Here is an 18,128-nt window from a genome sequence, read left to right on the forward strand (position 1 = left end):
TCTCCATGCTTACATTAGTGTCTGGCATATGGTAGGTACTCAATAAATGCTTGTTGACTTGGCATTCCCCTCCAGGAAAGTGAATATAGGTCCTGCTTATTTCTGATCTCTGGATCTTTCTAGAAGAATTCCCCTAAATCATTAACAACCAATATTTGCTTTCTTGTCCATGAGGCCCAGGTTTGGGGTGCTCTATTCTAAATAGATTAAAAGTGGAAACAAGCATTTGCTACATCGTTAGTTACTACTCTGTAGCAACAGATTACCATCCCTTTATCTGGAAATCAAGGGTTAAACCAGGCAGGGTGGCACAAAATTTCTAATTTTCTCTCTCTTTTTGCTATGAAGTGGGGTATAGTAAGTAGAGGCATTGGAATTTATATCTTATTTCAGTCTCATACTTTGTGATTGAAAAAATTATTCAAATTCTCAGTGCCCCTGGACAGCTTTTTAAGATTAAAATTATACAGAGTCTTCAGTTTCCATCAGAGAAGGGAGTTTCCATATGGGAAGTTCCTTCATATTGATGAACCCACAAGGATGCACCCCACTTCTGCATTCCTACCCACAAGTTCTGGTAAAAAAAAAAAAGAGACAAGAAAGCACTGATAATGTTATACAAAGTCAGGTGGGAAGACCATAGAATAAAAGCTCGAGTGATTTTAGGGATCACCCAGTCCAACCTGTTCAGTTGACAGATGCAGAAAGAGATTCAAGGAGAGGCCCAAGGTCATTCATGCCCAGAGCACAAAATCATAGAATCAGAATCATCGGACCCAGCAGATCTGACTCCAAATCCAAACCCTTTCTGCTATGTCCTGCTGCCTCCAGATGAAATAATTTTCAAAGTGAAAATGAGAAATAATCAGATTAAGTCCATCTTGGGAATGTGTCGCTTTAACTGAAGGTTTGCTTTCTTAAGAAATGTCCAGATAATGGGTAGACTGGTGTGATCATAGAAGTCCCTTGCTTTGGTTCTTGGGGGTAGCTACCATGCCAGTCATGTCCAGATCCTCCAGCTTTCCCATCATTGGTGGTTCCATGGTTAGCCCACTGAAAGTCAGTTCATCCTACAGGTGAAAGTGAATATGTACAGTTGAAAAAGTCTTGTATTTGGAATTAGCAGATGCAGATTCACATCCCGTCCTGCTGCTTTCTGTGTGACCTTGCTCAAGCCATAGCCTCAGTTTTCTTTCCATGAAAGGATTGAACTAGATGATTTCCCTTTCATCTCTAAATCTGAGATCTGGGATCCTCTGAGCAATGGGAGTTTCTTGAGCAGGAGTATGACATGGTCCATAGAGAAAGATGGCTTGAGTGAGGAGAGAGATGAAGCAGTAGGGCCAGGTTTCTATTCAGCGTTGTCCTCTTGACTCTGAACAGAGCACCTTAGACACTCCATCTACCCCTTCAATGACAGCACTTAAGGCTGACAACTGACATGCTGTCCCTTGATGGTTGCCATTGAGGTATCTTCTCCTTCTCAATACTCTGTATTTTCTAGTCCTCTGAAGGACCTGTGATCTCGCTGTTGTGGTTATTTCCAGGCAAAAAACTGCTTATTCGTGGTTTAGTGAAAGTCTTTTAAGAACCACAAGAATTCAGATAGTACTGAATGTGTGCCTCCCCATGTAGTGTGACTGTCTACCAGATCCTTCCATACCTTCACCAGAGGTAGGCCGCTCTGTGTGCCTTTGAGTTCTTTTGGCCTCATGGAGAAGGGATCAGTCCATCTGTTTTCTCTCCCTCTTGCTATGTACCTGGTCTCTCTTCATAGATTTCTCCTGTTGGGAAATGTAATGACCTGTTCACACCTATCACACATTTCTCTATAACCTTTATGGTGATCATTATCCTTGGTGCTTAAGGCTGCAATATAAAAACATCTTAGACATGGACTGGCCCATTTCATTCATTCATTCAGTTAATTTTTTAAATTCTTTTTACTTTTATATCACAGCCATTTGGGGACATAACCCCTCCAAGAAAGCCCCTCTCCACCTTGTAACAAAGAAAAACAGTTAAGCAAAACCAGCAGACATTGTTATCAGGTCTGATGAGCATGCACCATTGCACACCCTTAGTCTCCCACCTTTCCAAAAGAGAAGTTGCCCGACTGATTTTCCTTTTTTTTCTTAAGAATCAGACATCATTTGGTAACGTGCCTTCCTCCTCATTCCTTTTCCTCCACTACCTTTGGCGGCAGGCAGTTGTCTCTTTCCATGCCACCTTGCTGTCTCGCCCCATGGTTCCCCTGGGGACCCCTCTTTCTGGGGGTCTTCTTCCTGAAAGCCTTCCCCTTTCTTGGATCCCTGTCGTCATTATCTTTGTCTAAAGGTCACGGCTAAATTGAATCAAAGGAAAGCTGTGTGTTCCTGGGATGCACAAAGGCCGTATTGACTTCCCTAATCCAGTTTGCTGAGGGGTGAGAGAATCAAATTAGATATCTAAGCACAGAAATGGAGAGCCTTTGAAAACAAAAGATAAGGAGACAAGGCCGCCTTTTCCTTCTTTTTTTTTTCCCTGGGAGCTTGGGGCTCAAGATTTTGCAGGTGTGTCATCTGATCCGTGGCTCGCATCGATCAGAATTGTGCCAATGCATATTTAATTAGCAAGGGGACCCTGGATGCATTTTAGCCATCATCCCTATATTGAATGGACTGTCAGACTTTCTGAATGCTTCCCCACCCCCAGTCGCCTCCTCCCTATTCTCCCCCCCATTTCCCCCCACCCCTTTGCTTCAGTTGTTTGGGAAAGCTTCTGCATTTTGTCTGAGCTGCTAAAAAGTTTCTTTGTTTTTAGCTGCTGATGCATACACCACCACTGAGGAGAATACAAACAAGGAAAGTCCTAAAGTGTTTATTTTGTCTAGGAAGACAGGGGCTGAACCAATAGGATTCCTTTGGGGAGGATTTTCAAACCCTTTGGAAATTTTTTTTTTAAAGAGAAAGGGGGAAAAAATGTAGCTAAGTGCATTCATGTTTACAGGAGAGGAAAGGAGTCCATTATAAGTTGGTTTTTTTTTTTAAATCACACAATAAACCCTAGAATAAAAACCCTTACCAAACTGGGAATAAACGGAGGAGGCATCTGACATTGGCCATCTAAGTAGATGTAACTTTGACTATTTCCAATAACTATTTCTCTGATCAAGCTTCCTGTATTTATTTGATAACCAGGAATCGAAAAGATAAAGTGCTTTTAACAAACATCTATGTATCCATCCATTGGATGGGCAAAAATCCCAATCTTTGTCCCAGGATTCGAGAATATCGGTGTTGAAACTGACAAGGAGCAGAAATTGATTGCTTTTAAACAGAAGGCCGATGCCCCCTTGCCTTGTGGTTCTGCATGGATTTTTAAAAATTGGTCTGAGGTTTAGACACGTTGTTCCTATACCCCATTCCTAAACCCCTTGACTGGAAATCCTGAAAGGTCCAGCAGGCTTTGAGTTACGTAGGTTCCTCCAGGGGCTTCTTATTTCCACTCAGGTTATAAAGCCCCGTCTGACTTAGACAAAGTATTGCCTGAAAAACAGATGTAATACACAAAGTCGGCTTGGAAGAAAAAGCAACAGACTGTGAGCACATGTTTGGATCTCATTGAAACACACCAGCATAGCCCTAGCTGGCCGTGCTCAGTGGCGAGTCTACTTTTGAGGTAGCTTCTTACTGGTCAAGTAACAAGGATTTTTTTTGTGTGTGCCACAGTTTTGTTGCAGAGGCTGATGGGAAAATCATTTGCATACATCTTGTTACAAAGGATGACTACTTCCTGGCTTAGACAAAGTATTGCCTGATAAACAGACTTAACACACAAGTGTCTGTCTGGAATAAACAACGGCGAGCTGTGATTTCCATTTCCATTATCAGTGATAATCTCTTTCCCAGTATTGGGGAATTAAGAACCTTCTTCTTAAAATGAAACAAAACAAAACAAATTTTAAAAAAACAACGAAACAGACATGCATTACTGGGATTTTACATCAGAATCTCTGTCTATTGAAGAGTTTTGGAGCATACTGGCCATAGGTTTGGGGCTGATTTAAAAAGAGAAGAAAAAAATTGTCTGGATGAGCAGAGTTATGCAAACGAGCATTGAGTATAAGACACTGGCAGAGTCCACTTGCAGACCCAGTTATCATTAATGTAGGCCTTTGTTTTTTATTTTTAAAAAATTCTCCCAGACTTCTAGACATGTGAAAAAAAAATTGTTTAGAACAGCTCATGCTTCTCAGCCTTTCTATATTAATTGCCTATTGACCCATTAATGGACTGCTTTTAGAAACCTGAAAGCTCCAAAGAGAAATGAACTTTTCTGTTATGAATATATAGATAACTACATGTCATCTCTATACTAAGCTGCCTTTCTTATCAAAACTCAAATTTTATATTTAATTTTGTGTGGGCAAAAGGAATCAGAGGTTCCTGAGGTATTAAGTAATTTGGTATCTGGAGTCTGATTTCCCACATACAGGCCTCTGTGTACGTAGATGGCGCAGCCCAGTTTAGCTGATGCTTTTGGTTTCAGCTCAGGCCAGCTCTTCCATGTCATCTCAGGCTCAGTGATTTTTTAAAAATACAGATAAACAATCTCCTTCCTCTTTCACGCTCTTATCTGAGTTTTTCAGTCTATTGTAATCATAGACATGTCAAAAAAAAGAAATATATATTTAAAGGTTCTTAACTTTTTTTGTATTACTAGTTTCTTTGAAAGTCTGGTTAATTCTGTGCATCCCTACTTAGAACAATGTTTTACAATGCATAAAATACATATGATTACAAAAGGAAGCCAAAAATGATGAAATACAATGCCATTTAAAAAATATATCATTTAAAAAAGTTCAAAGACCTCAGGTTTGGAACTCTTAGTTTAAAAAAACTTCACACCCAGATATAGATAGATATGTAGCATATGTATATGTATGTGTATATACACATATACACACACATATATATGTATTTATATGTGTGTATATATATATATATATATATATATACATATAATTTCTGTTGATTTTCCTCCTGTCTTGCTCTCAGTTCTCATTGATTCCTCCCTTCCTTGCCACAAAGTATAGTGGGGTAAAAAAAAAAAAAATCAACCCACTGGTCGTGTTTGACAATGTATATGTCTTTCTGCATCTGTTGTCCACCACCTCTCTGCCCAGAGGAGAGATATATGTTTTGCCAATGGTGTGCTAAAGTCATGCTTTCTGTCTTCATTTTTCAAAGTTCTGCTGTTTTTTCATGTTGAAAACTTTAGTTTTACAAAAGGAAGATGGCGCCAAGAAATCTCTTCTAAGCAAACATCATTCCTTCTGAATGCCTTTGCTCTTAACTTTACCCGTGAACCTATTTCTCCCTGGGAGACCTAGCAGTGTGAGACTAAAGTTCTGAGACAGAGCCCTTTTAGGAGATTTTGAAATCTGAGAGTTGTAATTTTTAAAGCATCGAAAACCAGGGCACTTGGGGATGTTAGGACAATATTAACTGGTTTATTTTATGCACAACTTGCTAAAAAAAAAAAGTGCCTCATTCCTCAACCTCTCTTTGTTCTTCTATGACCAAGCAAGCACACACAAACAAACCCAACACGTTTATGACGAGGTGGTAGGACTATTGACTCCCTCTCCAACCTAAACAGTTTTATCAGACAGAGTCCCGACGAAACAGATGGGACGTGAACTGTGGATGCCAAAAAAAAAAAAATGCCTGCCCAGCCAAATTTGTACAAGAGTAATATTTTTGCAAATCCTTTCTGAAAAAAGCATTCACACAAAAAAGAAATAAAAAAAGTTTTGAGAAAGAGAACAGTCACTTGAGCTGCGTAGCGACGTGAAGACTATCCTGAAAATGTCAGACAGGAGAGTTGAAGGGGTGTCTCCTGAACAGCAGCTGGCCACTCTCTGGGTGGTCTGATGGAGCTCGTCCAAGTCACTGGCCACATGGGCATAGCCTCCTCTTTCCGTGTGAATCCAGATGAGAGTGGGCAGCCGCGGATGTTCTGTTCTAACCCTCCAATCTATGACTCTCCCCCTTTTCGTTTGCCTCCTCTTTCCTACTTCTCCCCACAATAGCATTAGACAGCTAAGAACCATATCAGAAATTCTTCCCTGGCATAATCTAAAGCATATTATGGTTGCTAAGGTTTTAAGATTTTTTTGTATATAAATGTAATTCACACTTGAAGTCAGTTGTATTTTACTTGATGCAGTGGACCTGTGCCCCTTCCCTCAAAAAAAACAGAACAAAAGAAAACAAAATATCTATCTAGTTTTTGGTAATGTATCCGTGAGAGGAGTTCCAACTGGAAAAAACTCAGAGATGAACCCTTTCCTTAATCCAAGAATTCTTTCATAAAAAAATCAACTTATAATTTCAGAGCATTTTAAATTAGATTTATTGTAGAATTGTGGGGGTTTTTTTAGTGGGGCATATCTTTATATACAAAGATCATTGTTAGTAGTAGCAGTAATAATAATTCAAATATATGATATGTGGAGTGCTTTTATGATGTACAGATTGCTTTATTTACATGACCTTATTTGATCATGGTAAAATTCCAGTGGTTAATGCTAAATCTTTTGAAGAATAAACAAAGTGTTTTCCTCACTTACTGGATTTAGAAAGATATTACCCGTACACTCCCAACTGCTAATAATCGCTGGTTTTTAATGATGCCGACCTAGTGATCATGTTGCATTCTGTCCTTTCTTCATCAGAACTGTCTGGCTGATATGGAAATTGGCTGGTTAATGCTTACACTATTCTAAGTTTGGACTTTGCCTATGCCCTATACGCACAGACAGATAAACTTTTGAGACTTTTAAAAAAGAGATTTAAGAATTTTACAACATTTTAAAATACAAGTCATTAAGAGCATGTGGATACTGGGAGAAAAAAATAGGAACAATTCTTGAATTTTGTGTAGTAAAATTTCTTTCTGCAAATATTTAATTATCTGACTGTTGAGCATAATTGGGACATCCTAATCATTTAAGAGATTTCTGTATTCCAGTAACAAGATCGTGCAATAGGGATAATCACTACAAATCAGTCTTGAACTTTAAAACTCATCTGACATTGTCGCTTTTCAAATTCTAAAATGATAGACCTGAAAGAGACCTTAAGATATTCTGTGACTTAGTTCTGTCTGAAGTTGAGGCTTACTACTTACATCACACAAGAAATATAACTGCATATCTTACTTCTGATGCTCTTAAAGGACAGAGACTTTACAAACTATCCTCTTCATCTCTTTAGTGTTTAATAGCCCTACATGGTGATGTTCTTTGTATAGTAATGTCATAGAATAACTTGTGATGTTTGAAAAAAATCTGTACAGTCATAGTGTTGAAGCCAGAAAAGATCTTAGAAATCATGGAGTGAAATCCCCTCATTTTGTAGATGAGGAAACTGAGACCCACAGAGAGGAAGTGATGACTAGTTCAGGGTCACCCATCCAGTAAATAACATAGCTAGATTCAAACTCCCACCTTCTGGTTCTGAATCCCATGTTTCCTTTCTCTTGCATATTTTGTCTGCCCTTTTTCAAGGTAAATAACCCAATACCTTTGATGGAGACCTGACTTTTCTTTCTCTTATCCATGAATATTCTGTAGTTTCTCCACTTTCAGATTTTTGTTTTGAAATGCGGAACAATATTTTAAATGTTGGAGAAAGCATTAGACTTGAAATCAGAAACCTGCAGTTCACGTCTCAGCTTCCCTCTACACTGTTGGTTGTCCTTCATTTTTGAAGAGCACTGGTAACGTCTTGACTTGTGTGTGAATTGGGTTTAAGTGAAACAGAGCTGCACGATGTCCTTGCCTCACTCTCTCTTCAAGTGTTATTGAAGTCCAGTGGCAGGATGAAAGTCAGGACAACTGGCAATAGCCCAGGATGCATTTTTATTAAAAAACAACATTGAATAGCAATACAAACAGTTGAAATTTTTTTAAAGCAGCTAGTTATTTATTTCCAGAAAGAAAATATTACAATAGTTTATTTATGTTACTTCCTCTGTTTCCCCATCAGAATTTTCTCTTCTTTCCTTTTCTTCTATGGTCATAGTCATATAGAAAATGTTATATATATAATTATATAATATATTTTATATAATTAATCATTAAAGTATTACAGTCTTCTGGTTCTGTTTTTTCTCTTTGCATTATTGCAAAAGGGTCTTTCCAAGTTGCTGTCCCTCATACTTGTTGGCCTTGTGTTATGATATGCCATTAAATAAACGTGCCTCAATTTGTCAGCTGTTGTTGGACATTTTCTTTCTTCCTTCCTTCCTTCCTTCCTTTCTTTCTTTCTTCCTTTCTTTCTTTCTTTCTTTCTTTCACTTCTAAATTAGTGACAATACTGCTTGGAAAATCTTTGAATATACAATTGCTTTTTAAAAACCTTATTCTTGGTAACATTTAGGTGTGTCTATATATTTATAGGCAAGTAACTTAAACTCTCTGAACTTCAGTTCCTGCAGCTGTAAAATGGGACTAGTCATAACTCATGAGAAGAGCGTGCGTGCCCTTGGTGTTATATCGCCCACTACATACATTTGAGTTGCAGTAATGGCAATCCATTCAGCTTTTCTGTAAGCATCATGCAATGGGGAAGTTGAAGCCCAGACTGGTGAATCATGTGCCTGAAAGCATTAGGTGTCAGGAGTGGAAGGATGATACCTGTTTTCACAGTTCATTTCTCCTCCTACCTGTCCCTGCACATCCCCCTGTAATGACATAAAATCAGTACAGTCCTTGTTTACTCGTTTGTTTGGTTGAGAGGCAGGGCTTGCAGGTAGAAGAGGGCTATTCTTACCCTCAATTTCAAGTCTCTTCCTTAATGCCAAACTTGAACATCTGATAATGGGTGTTCCTGGCAAAGAGAGCCAAAGAGCACCGGCATCTCCCTCCCTCTGCCACTTTTGCTCAGTTACAATATTCCTAATATTGGCGAGAGAAATAGAGCACCACTGGACAAAGAGATGGCTTCACGGTCAGGAAGTGCTGGGTTTGTATTACTCTTGACGTATACTAGTTGAGTAACCCTGGCCACACCATGACCAGTACCCCGCACAACTTCCTGCGACTGTAAGTTGCACTATAGCCGGAACTGATCGGCATGTGTAAAGGGAATTTCCTCCCCATGAACTCCCTTACACAAATGAAATCACAGATCTGAATTTTTAAGAAGAGTTAATTTTATAATTTTTTGTCATATTTCTATACTATGGTACTTTGATGTACCTGAGACTGTATTAATGTGGGCAGCTTTGAATATTTCAAACCTGTGGTGACTGGCCTATCCAATGGGACTTTTGTCTGTGCTTTTCTTAGTGTAAATCTTTCAGAGGGGTCCAGTTCATCCTATCATAAATTGTGTGTACCTATATGTATACGTGAACACTCCTATAGAATTACATATGGAATGTTTTACTTTTGGAATATATTTCTTGTGCATCTTAAATATACACTATGTGTATATATGCATTTATAAACATATTACATGTAAATATATATGTAGTTGCATGTATCTGTAAAAATTTGCTTATGTATATGAATGGTCTGCCATCTACAAAGCCTCTTACTCTGCAGAAGACCCTTACAACATTCCTGTGGCTATTATTACTTCTCTATTATCAGAGTTTTTATACCCATTTTATAGATAAAATAGCTGCGGGTTAGAAATGTTGAAGTCTAGTTCTAGATTGCACAGCTAGTTAGCAGCAGACCTAGGACCCAAACCTGGTTCTGTCGACTCCTAGTCAGCTATTCTTTCGTCATAGTCCAGGGCTGCCATGCAAAGACGCATCCATCACCTGACATGTTGGCACTGGGCTCTCTGTGTCCTAGTATCTGCTCTGTAGGGGAACCTCCCAGGCACAGATCAATAATATTGACTACAGACTACATGATTTTTCTCTCCATTTCGTTTCTCGTCCTTGGTGGATTAGCCTTAGAATCCACTTACCCCCAAGAATAATAAAGCAGAAACAGATCCCTGATGACAGTTTCTCCAGACTATGTGCCTGTGTTCTTGGGGCATATACTTTGAATATTTTGAATGTCCTAGAGTATTTTAAGAATATTTGTGATTTCATTGATTTGACTACTGCTTTCTCCACCAACACAGACCTCATTCAATATCTTATGTATGTTTTTAGGAGCAGTGGATTTATGGCTAGAAGGGGGGCTCAGTAGATCCTGAGTCCAGTTTCTTCATTTTACAGGGAAATTGTGAATGAGCAAGATTTAAGGGATTTGCCTAAGGGCAAACAGATCCTGTGTGGCAGGATCAGAATGTGAAAACCTGGACTTCTGATTCTAAATACAGTGATTTTTTTCCCTACCGCATCTTATATGCCTACTCAAACTCCATCATCAGGAAGCCGCCCTTCTGTTGTGATCTCCCCTGAGCTCATATGGGCTAGATTAAGGCTTGAAGTCTTTCTCCCTTAGTACGACTGGCCAGAGCTTACCGTCCTGGCATGCCATATCTGAATACACTGGATCACTTTCATGCCCCACGAAGGTACTGAGATACAACGTCATTCGAGGTCTGGAACAAAATGATTTCTTTTAAAGACCTGCTCCCGTTTTATTCATGTGCTATTTATTACCAGTGAATTTTAGAACGTTGGCCCAACAGGTAAAAAGCACGTAGCCATTTACTCTGTTTGCTGAGACATAGAATGGAAAGTCTCCATTTTGGATAGATCGATCCTTACCACATTACCTTACTTCATCTATCACCACAAAGTCAAGGACTAGAGGTAGAGTCCTCAGAGATGAACAGTAGTTTAGAGAAGGCAGAATTGAAAGCTGAGGAAATACATGGTCATTGGTATGAGTCAGGAATTAAGTTAGAGTTTTTGATGCTCACACAAAGAACCAGCTTATGGAAGCAAAGGCTGCTACTTTGACGCATTCGTATTTCTTTGATTCCTTTTCCCGGTGATTTTGTCGATAGTGAAATATCTTTGTCTGAGCACTCTGGCAATGTAGCTGTAGGCGCCATAAAAGTGCAGAGATAGATGGATGCTAGTTCAATTAAGCGGTCTGATCCCAGCCTCCTATACGCTAACCTTGTCTATTTTAGGTTTAAATTTCTGTTCATACATTTTTTAAAAACCAAGAGAAACATTACTTTTCAAGGTTATGTTGAAGTCTAAGCTTCCTTAAACAAAAAGCCAGTCCCCAGATGAAAAAGGAAAATTGATAACTCTAATGTACTTCCTCACAATAATGTTTCCAACTCCATCTGAAATCTTTTAAATATACTCCTTAATAACATTCGCTTCATCATAATATACAAAAATCTTTGGCTTTCAACCAAAGCCAACCTAAAGCAACAGGGTAACTCATAACTGCAGCTCTTGCTAGCCTCTGGATTCCCAGGAGGGCTTCCCAATTACAGTTCGCTTTGACTATTTTTTCGTTGTTATAGGTGATCAAATTCAACTGACAATATTATGAAGCGAAACAAAAAAAAGAATGTCAATTATGATATGTACTTTCAGTTATAAAAAGTCTCCATCAACTACAGAGGACAAAGGAGCAAATGAATTGTTAACCTTCTCTATGCCAAAAGTGATATTATTGATTAAATGCAAACACTTAAGAAGGAGATCTTTCATTTGTATAAATTATGTATGGATAGAAATTAATTTATACCTCTGGCCAGTCACCTGTTCAGCTACACACTCAGAAGCATTAGTGACCTCTTGTAATATCAGAGGTAGTCTCTATCTGGAACGCCCAAGTACAGAACTTACACAGGACCCCGAGGTCCAAGTCGGAAAGTATGCCAGGGAAACGAGTGAGGGGGAGAGGAGTGACAAAATCCTGCAGGCTACTCCAACCCCACGATAACTAAAGTTAACAGGGATAGACAGTCCATTTTAATATAGGTCACACCCAGATGACAGTATCTACAGCTTTGGAATGCAACTTGAGAAATAAAATTCCATTTATGAATACGACTAGAGAGATGCCTTCTTTGGTGTTGGTTGCTGAGCTTTTCATAAACAGGCTTGGTCACCTTGCGTACCAGTTTTCCCACATCTCTGTACTGTTTAACGAAAGAGGTTTTTTTTTTCTGTTTTTAAAAACTCATTCCCTAAGCATCTCTAGCTACCTTTCTTTGTGGTTCCTTGTCTTACATCCCTGTTTCTTTTTTGCAGAGGTAGAGAAGAAAAGCAAATCTAAAGGGCAAAGGAGCAAAAAAGACCACTTTCAGATACTGAATCATTTGGTGTGTTTGCCTGTGTGTGTGTGTGCGTGTGTTTGGATTCACTAGCTTCTTTTCTTTTAAAATTCTGTTGGATATATTCCTCAGAAAACCTTCACACTCACTATTAACCTTATAGGACAAAAGGTTGAATTTTCCTAAAATATTCTACTTGTAGAGAGTAGAAAAGTAAAGATGCCATGCTTAGGAACCAGAATAAAGGCTCAACTTCCCTACAAAAACCTGGAGTCATCAGAGTTGGAAGCATCAGATTTCTAAAGAAAATAGTCCTATGGATTAAACACGATGTTCGCCTCTGGTGACATGATAGAGGTTGGCAGGGGGCGGGAGCAACCTTCTCTTTCTGGAAAGAAAAGAACTATATTATCTTTTCCTTTTCACTTAGTTACAGGTGCCAACAGTTTAACTAACACTTTCTAAGGCAGAAATAAAGAACGTTTTGTCCATCCACTAAAATATGTTGAATTGTTATTTTTGGAAGATCGATTTATCACTTATCATGACAAGAGGACACAATTTACACTCCGAACAATGATTTTCACCTCCCAAGCAGTCTGCTAAACTCGTACAAATTTCTGTAATTGACATTTAAAATATGATTCCTATATAAAAGCTTTTAATATCACTTCCCCCACTTCTCCAATTTGGGTGAAGATTTTCTGTTCTTTTTGATAAGTAATTGTAAGTGATTTCTTTTTTAAGTTTTTTTTGACATTTAGAGCTTTTATTTTTATTTGTGCTGCAGAAGCTGTTGCCAGACGATTAAAAGTCTGACTTTGCCAGGCTTAAACCCCCATTTCGATTTTCTCGCCTCCTGTTCCTTGGACCTTTTAATGGGTACAGAATCATTCTTTAAGGCATTTACTGGGTAGCCAATCTGTAGAGTCATCAGGTTATAGATATTTTTAAGAATCTGAATATTTAAAATAGGCATTTTCTTTACAGGACTTTCCTATAATTAAAACCTCATTTGCTTAAAAGGAGGGAGCTTTTCTAAAGCAATAAATTATCATTGCTTGACCCAAGGTCACTAGTAATGCTGATTCTTTCTGGGTTATTAATACCTCAAAGAAAAATAAGGAAGGTGTAATAATTCTCCTGCAATAGAGGTAAGATTTTCCATTTAATCATGGAGAAGGGTTGTGACCTTTTGATCTTGCATTGACTTCTTGCAGAAATGTGGTCAAATTTCAGACAGGTGAATTCTAAACCTTGGGAAGTCAAGGTTAAGCTGGATTTGAGGTGGCCCCCAGATGTCGGTCTTTGGGGAGATTTCTGTGAAATGCTTTGGTTCTCAACCAATGCTGCTGGGCAGAGTCCTCCACCTTTTGGCTGATGTCTCCCTTCTGAAATAAATTTAAGCACTTAGGAATGCCTTCCCACACTGGGGCTTTATTTTGGTCTTTGGAAATTGACTTGATTTTAAAACAACATTAGAAATTAGGTTAATTGTATGAAGATATTTTCTGAGTTTGAATTAATAATAATAATAACTAAAATTTATATAATGCCCATTGTGCGCTAGGTACTACGCAACAAATATTATCTCAATTTAATTCTTACCACAACCCTTGTGCCTCAGTGCTAGTAAAATGTTGAATTATATTTAAATTTATAGATATACATAAAATGTATATATTATATTTAAAGTTGCAATGTTCTTTTATTTTTTGCATTTGACATCATGGCCATTTTTTTCTCTTCTTTCCCCTTTGCCCCCCAATTAAACCCTCCTTTTTAACATTGAAAAACTTTGAAATGATGGATCTGGTGCTGGATTCATTCAACTTTCCAATACCATAGAAGAGGGTCGTAGACTTATAGATTTTTAGTTAGAAGGAATCTCAGAAAATCATATAGTTCAACCCCCTTATGTTACAGATGGGGAAACTGAGACCCAGAGAAGTTATTTTATGTTATCGTAGTGGCTTTGTAAATAGAAACCGAACTACTTTGTTGGCGCTGGTAGTTTGTTTTTTAAGGAAGAATAAATTCAGATCTAATGAGGTGCAAAAAATCCAGTTGGGGCCAAAAGGTTTGAGGTTTCCTTCTCTGTGCCCGTCACTGCTCCCCTCATCGACTTTCCCAAACACTTTAATATAAGAGAAATATAACCTTTAAAATGGGGTAAATGTTTAGAAAGGTCCATGTGAGTTAGTCCATTGTTTGAAGGCAGCCTGCACCCCATTGGTTAGGATGGGGTGTGCACTGCCGAGCGTGAGTCTGAATTTGTACAGCCTTACTGCAGAGATTTTTTTTAAAAAATTTAAAAAACACCAGAATTTGCTACTGTTGTTTGATTGCTTTTATATACCAGCTTCAAAATATGTTTTGACATTTTATTATGCTGTGAATCAAGCCTCAGATGGGTGTCATGAAGGATGAAGTCTTCCCCAGACTCCAGCATATAAATACTGAAGAAAGGCAGTTAAGAAGGATGGGACCCTTAGAAGTTTCCGAGTTGGGCTTGGGCTCCTTCCAGGGACCCCTTGAAGGCCCTACCCAGAGAGGGCTCGAAGCGAGGCACTGGGCGCTTTTTGTGTTATCATGTCCTACTCTTGCATTCTTGTTCCTGGGTTGTACTCTCAACCTTTTTTGAGGAAGTCTGGCGCCTACGAGCCACTTTCCACAGCAGACCCTGTAATTTTTGGCTGTCTTTTTCTGTTTTTCAGACTCGAGTCAATCTGAAAGTCCCAGCCAGCCAAGTGAAGCGGACATCAAGGACCAGCCAGAAAATGGTAAGTTTAGCCTGGAGCGACCCTCTTCTGCCTCCTTTGAACCCTTTCCTGCCAGCTGTGCCTTTAAGCCCAGAAACTTCCCCAACTTGAGACCTCCACCAAATGATGAACTCTCTGACCATTTGGTCTCCCCAAGGCAACTGCCAGTCCTCAGAGCCAGAACGGACTTTAGCAGCATCTGGTCCAATCTGTACCTGAATAAGAGTCCCCAACAAGGGGTCATGAGGCCTCTCTAGTGATGGGAAATCACTGCCTTCCAAGGCAACCTTGGGAGACTTTGTAGGAAGTCATCAACAAGCATTTATTATGTACCTGGAACTGCGCTAACCTCTAGGGATTGAAAGAAAGGTGATTTTAAGGCAAGACTTTCTTTCCCACAAGCCTGAATTTGCCCTTTTCACCTCGCACCTATTGAGTGGAAGGAAGTAGGGAACCAATGAGGAATTTTGAGCAGAGGAGTAAAATTGCCCTTCCTTTCCTTTTATTTACCAGAAAATAAGGGGGAGCAGCACGGGCTCTAGGAGTTAGGGGGTAGAGTGTTAGACTCTGCTCTGCCTCCTGACTCACTATATAAACATGGAGAAGGCATTTACCACTCCTGGCCTCAGTTTCCCCTAATATAAAGCAAGGCAGTTGGACTTGATGATGGTCCTTTCCAACTTTATATCTGATAGGATACCTGAGATCAGCTCGCACCCCTCAATCAGAAACTTTCAAAACCTGAGTTGGAAGCTGTGACTTTTGCGGAGAAATTTGAGCTGCACTCGTCACTTTGTTGATAACTTGAAAAAAAGTGAAGCCCTTTTAAGGTTTTTGCTTTAAATAAGTTTCGTTGATGCCTTTTTCCTTTATGTCACCATTGTGATAATACCCTGCACCCCAAACTGAAGCTTTCCTTGTGATAAAAGCTCTTAATCCCTCAGTGTCCCAGGGAACTCTCCACACATTGCACAGAAGGTGCCGACCTCAATGACTGGAGGGAGTATCCTCATAAGGGATTTCCCTGTATCAATGACATCATGGATTTGGTCCCTGTATCTCTCTTGAGACACCATTTTGAGTGTCATCAAGATAGATCACTCCTTCATTGCTTGGATGGATCAGGGACCTCATGAGGGCAGGTTGTCATAATGTCATGCTCTATCTCAACCTGTTGGATTCTGATCCAGGTTTTTCCTATACACCCTCCGGAGAGGAACCATCCTGCACGTTGGGGCTCTTCCTTTGGGCATATATGATATACTGTTATGTTGGTGGTGGTATTCCATTGTTTTTAAGTTGTATCTGACTCTTTGTGACCCTACTTGGGTTTTTCTTGGCAAAGATACTGCAGTGGTTTGCCATTTCCTTTTCCAGCTCACTTTAAAGAGGAGGAAACAGAGGCAGATAGGGTCTTGAGCCTACTTGCCTAGGGTCACACAGCTAGTAAGTGTCCAGCCTGATAGATGAGTATTCCAGATTCCAGACCTGGCACCCTGTACGCCATGGTACCACCAAAAAGATGCTAAATTATCTAATATAGCCACTTAGTACAAATGACAAAGGTGAAAGAAGGAAGAAGAGATATGGTCTGTAATGATAGTCTTGGATGATTTTTAAAACATGACTATAAATTTCTACTTTTATATATTTTTAACTCCTCCCCTCCGCTTTTGGAAAAAAGACTTGTTGATGAGAGTTGACTCTCAAGAGACTGAGCACCCAAATCCCTTGAATATCCCCTTTCCATCTTCCCTGACTGAGCTAATTCCTGTCTTCTTCCTTTGATGACTGGGAGCATTTTTGTTGTTTCTACGTCCCCATGCCTTTCCTGCCTGGAAGAAGCATTAAAGAGACATAGTACCAAGGCTGGAAAATTTGGAGTTATGGTCTATTCCAGGAGTGGGGAACCTACAACCTCGAGGCCATGTATGGGCCTCTAGGTCTTCAAGTGTGGCCCTTGGAATCCAAAATGGCAGCACTTAAAGATCAAGAGGGCCACATGGGACCTCAAGGCCGCAGGTCACCCATGTCTGGCCTACTCGTGATGTTATTTGGGGTCAGAGGATGCGAGTTTGAATTTCCTTCTCTAGCACAACAGTCCTTATGATCCTGAGCAGGCCACTCTGGGCCTTAGTTTCCTCCTCTGTCAAATGAAGGGATTGGCCCCGACAGCTTCTCAGTCCCCTTCCAGCTCTAAATCCGTGATTCTGTGATGTTATCCCACTGTGTCCTAGAACTATTTTCATGCCATAAGCCTCAGCACTTCTGTGAATCGTTAGGCACCAAAATCATGCATCCCCACTGGTCCTCCACTCCTCCTACTGTTTCCTTCATCCAAATATTTGTAGCTGACATTTCTCTGGTTCTTTATATTCTCTGATGTGCTTTCTATGAAATATACATGTATAAGTGCATATGTGCACATATGTGTACACAACATAGTTTGTATAAATTACGGGGAATTGTTTAGTATAGCCAATAAGTACAAAATTTAACGTTTGCATCTACTTTTACATTTCAAACTTTATTTTTTGGCCCAGACCTGCGATTTCATTAATACAGGGAAATTCCAGTGAAGGCACCTCCTGGATGAAAACAGATCAGCCTCCAGCCTCCAATTTATTGTCTTAGAAAACTGCCTAGGGCCCTTAGAGGTTAAGTGACTTACCCAGTCTCAAAGTCATTGAAGTGACTTATGCAGAGTCTCACAGTTAGTATATCTTAAAGGTAGACCTTGAACTCAAGTCTGCCTGACTCTGAGACAGGATCTCTGTCCTTTACACCAAACTGCCTCCCTCATTCAGTCTCTGTCTCTCTCTCTCTCTCTCTGTTTCTGTGTGTGTGTCTCTCTCTGTCTCCCTGTCTCTCTCTCTCTCTCTCTCTCTCTCTCTGTTTCTGTGTGTGTGTCTCTCTGTCTCCCTGTCTCTCTCGCTCTCTCGCTCTCTCTCGCTCTTTCTCTCTCACTCTCACTCTTGCTTTCTCTCTCTCCATATATGTACATAACTGTGTATACAGAAATAGATGTGTGTGTGTGTATATAAAAAACTTCATCACAAAATGGTCTTGAGTTTTCTACATTCATAGTGGTTTTATTTTGTCTCCAACCTATTACGTGTGTTTTTTAGACATAGTCTTCTGTGGCTTGCAATTCAGT

At 39.5% G+C, this 18,128-nt stretch overlaps 1 protein-coding gene across 8 annotated transcripts in view; it reads left to right on the forward strand.

The window, feature by feature from the left end:
• The window catches only part of NFIA (nuclear factor I A), a 455,027-nt gene that overhangs the window by 243,682 nt on the left and 193,217 nt on the right, over positions 1-18,128 (forward strand). For all 8 annotated transcript variants that reach the window (XM_072649683.1, XM_072649684.1, XM_072649685.1 and 5 more), the window contains exon 3: positions 14,927-14,992. In XM_072649683.1, coding sequence (XP_072505784.1) covers positions 14,927-14,992 — 66 coding nt within the window. The remainder of the gene's footprint in view (positions 1-14,926; positions 14,993-18,128) is intronic.

The sequence above is a fragment of the Notamacropus eugenii genome, chromosome 2 (genome assembly GCF_028372415.1).
Source record: "Notamacropus eugenii isolate mMacEug1 chromosome 2, mMacEug1.pri_v2, whole genome shotgun sequence".
Lineage (NCBI taxonomy): Eukaryota > Metazoa > Chordata > Mammalia > Diprotodontia > Macropodidae > Notamacropus > Notamacropus eugenii.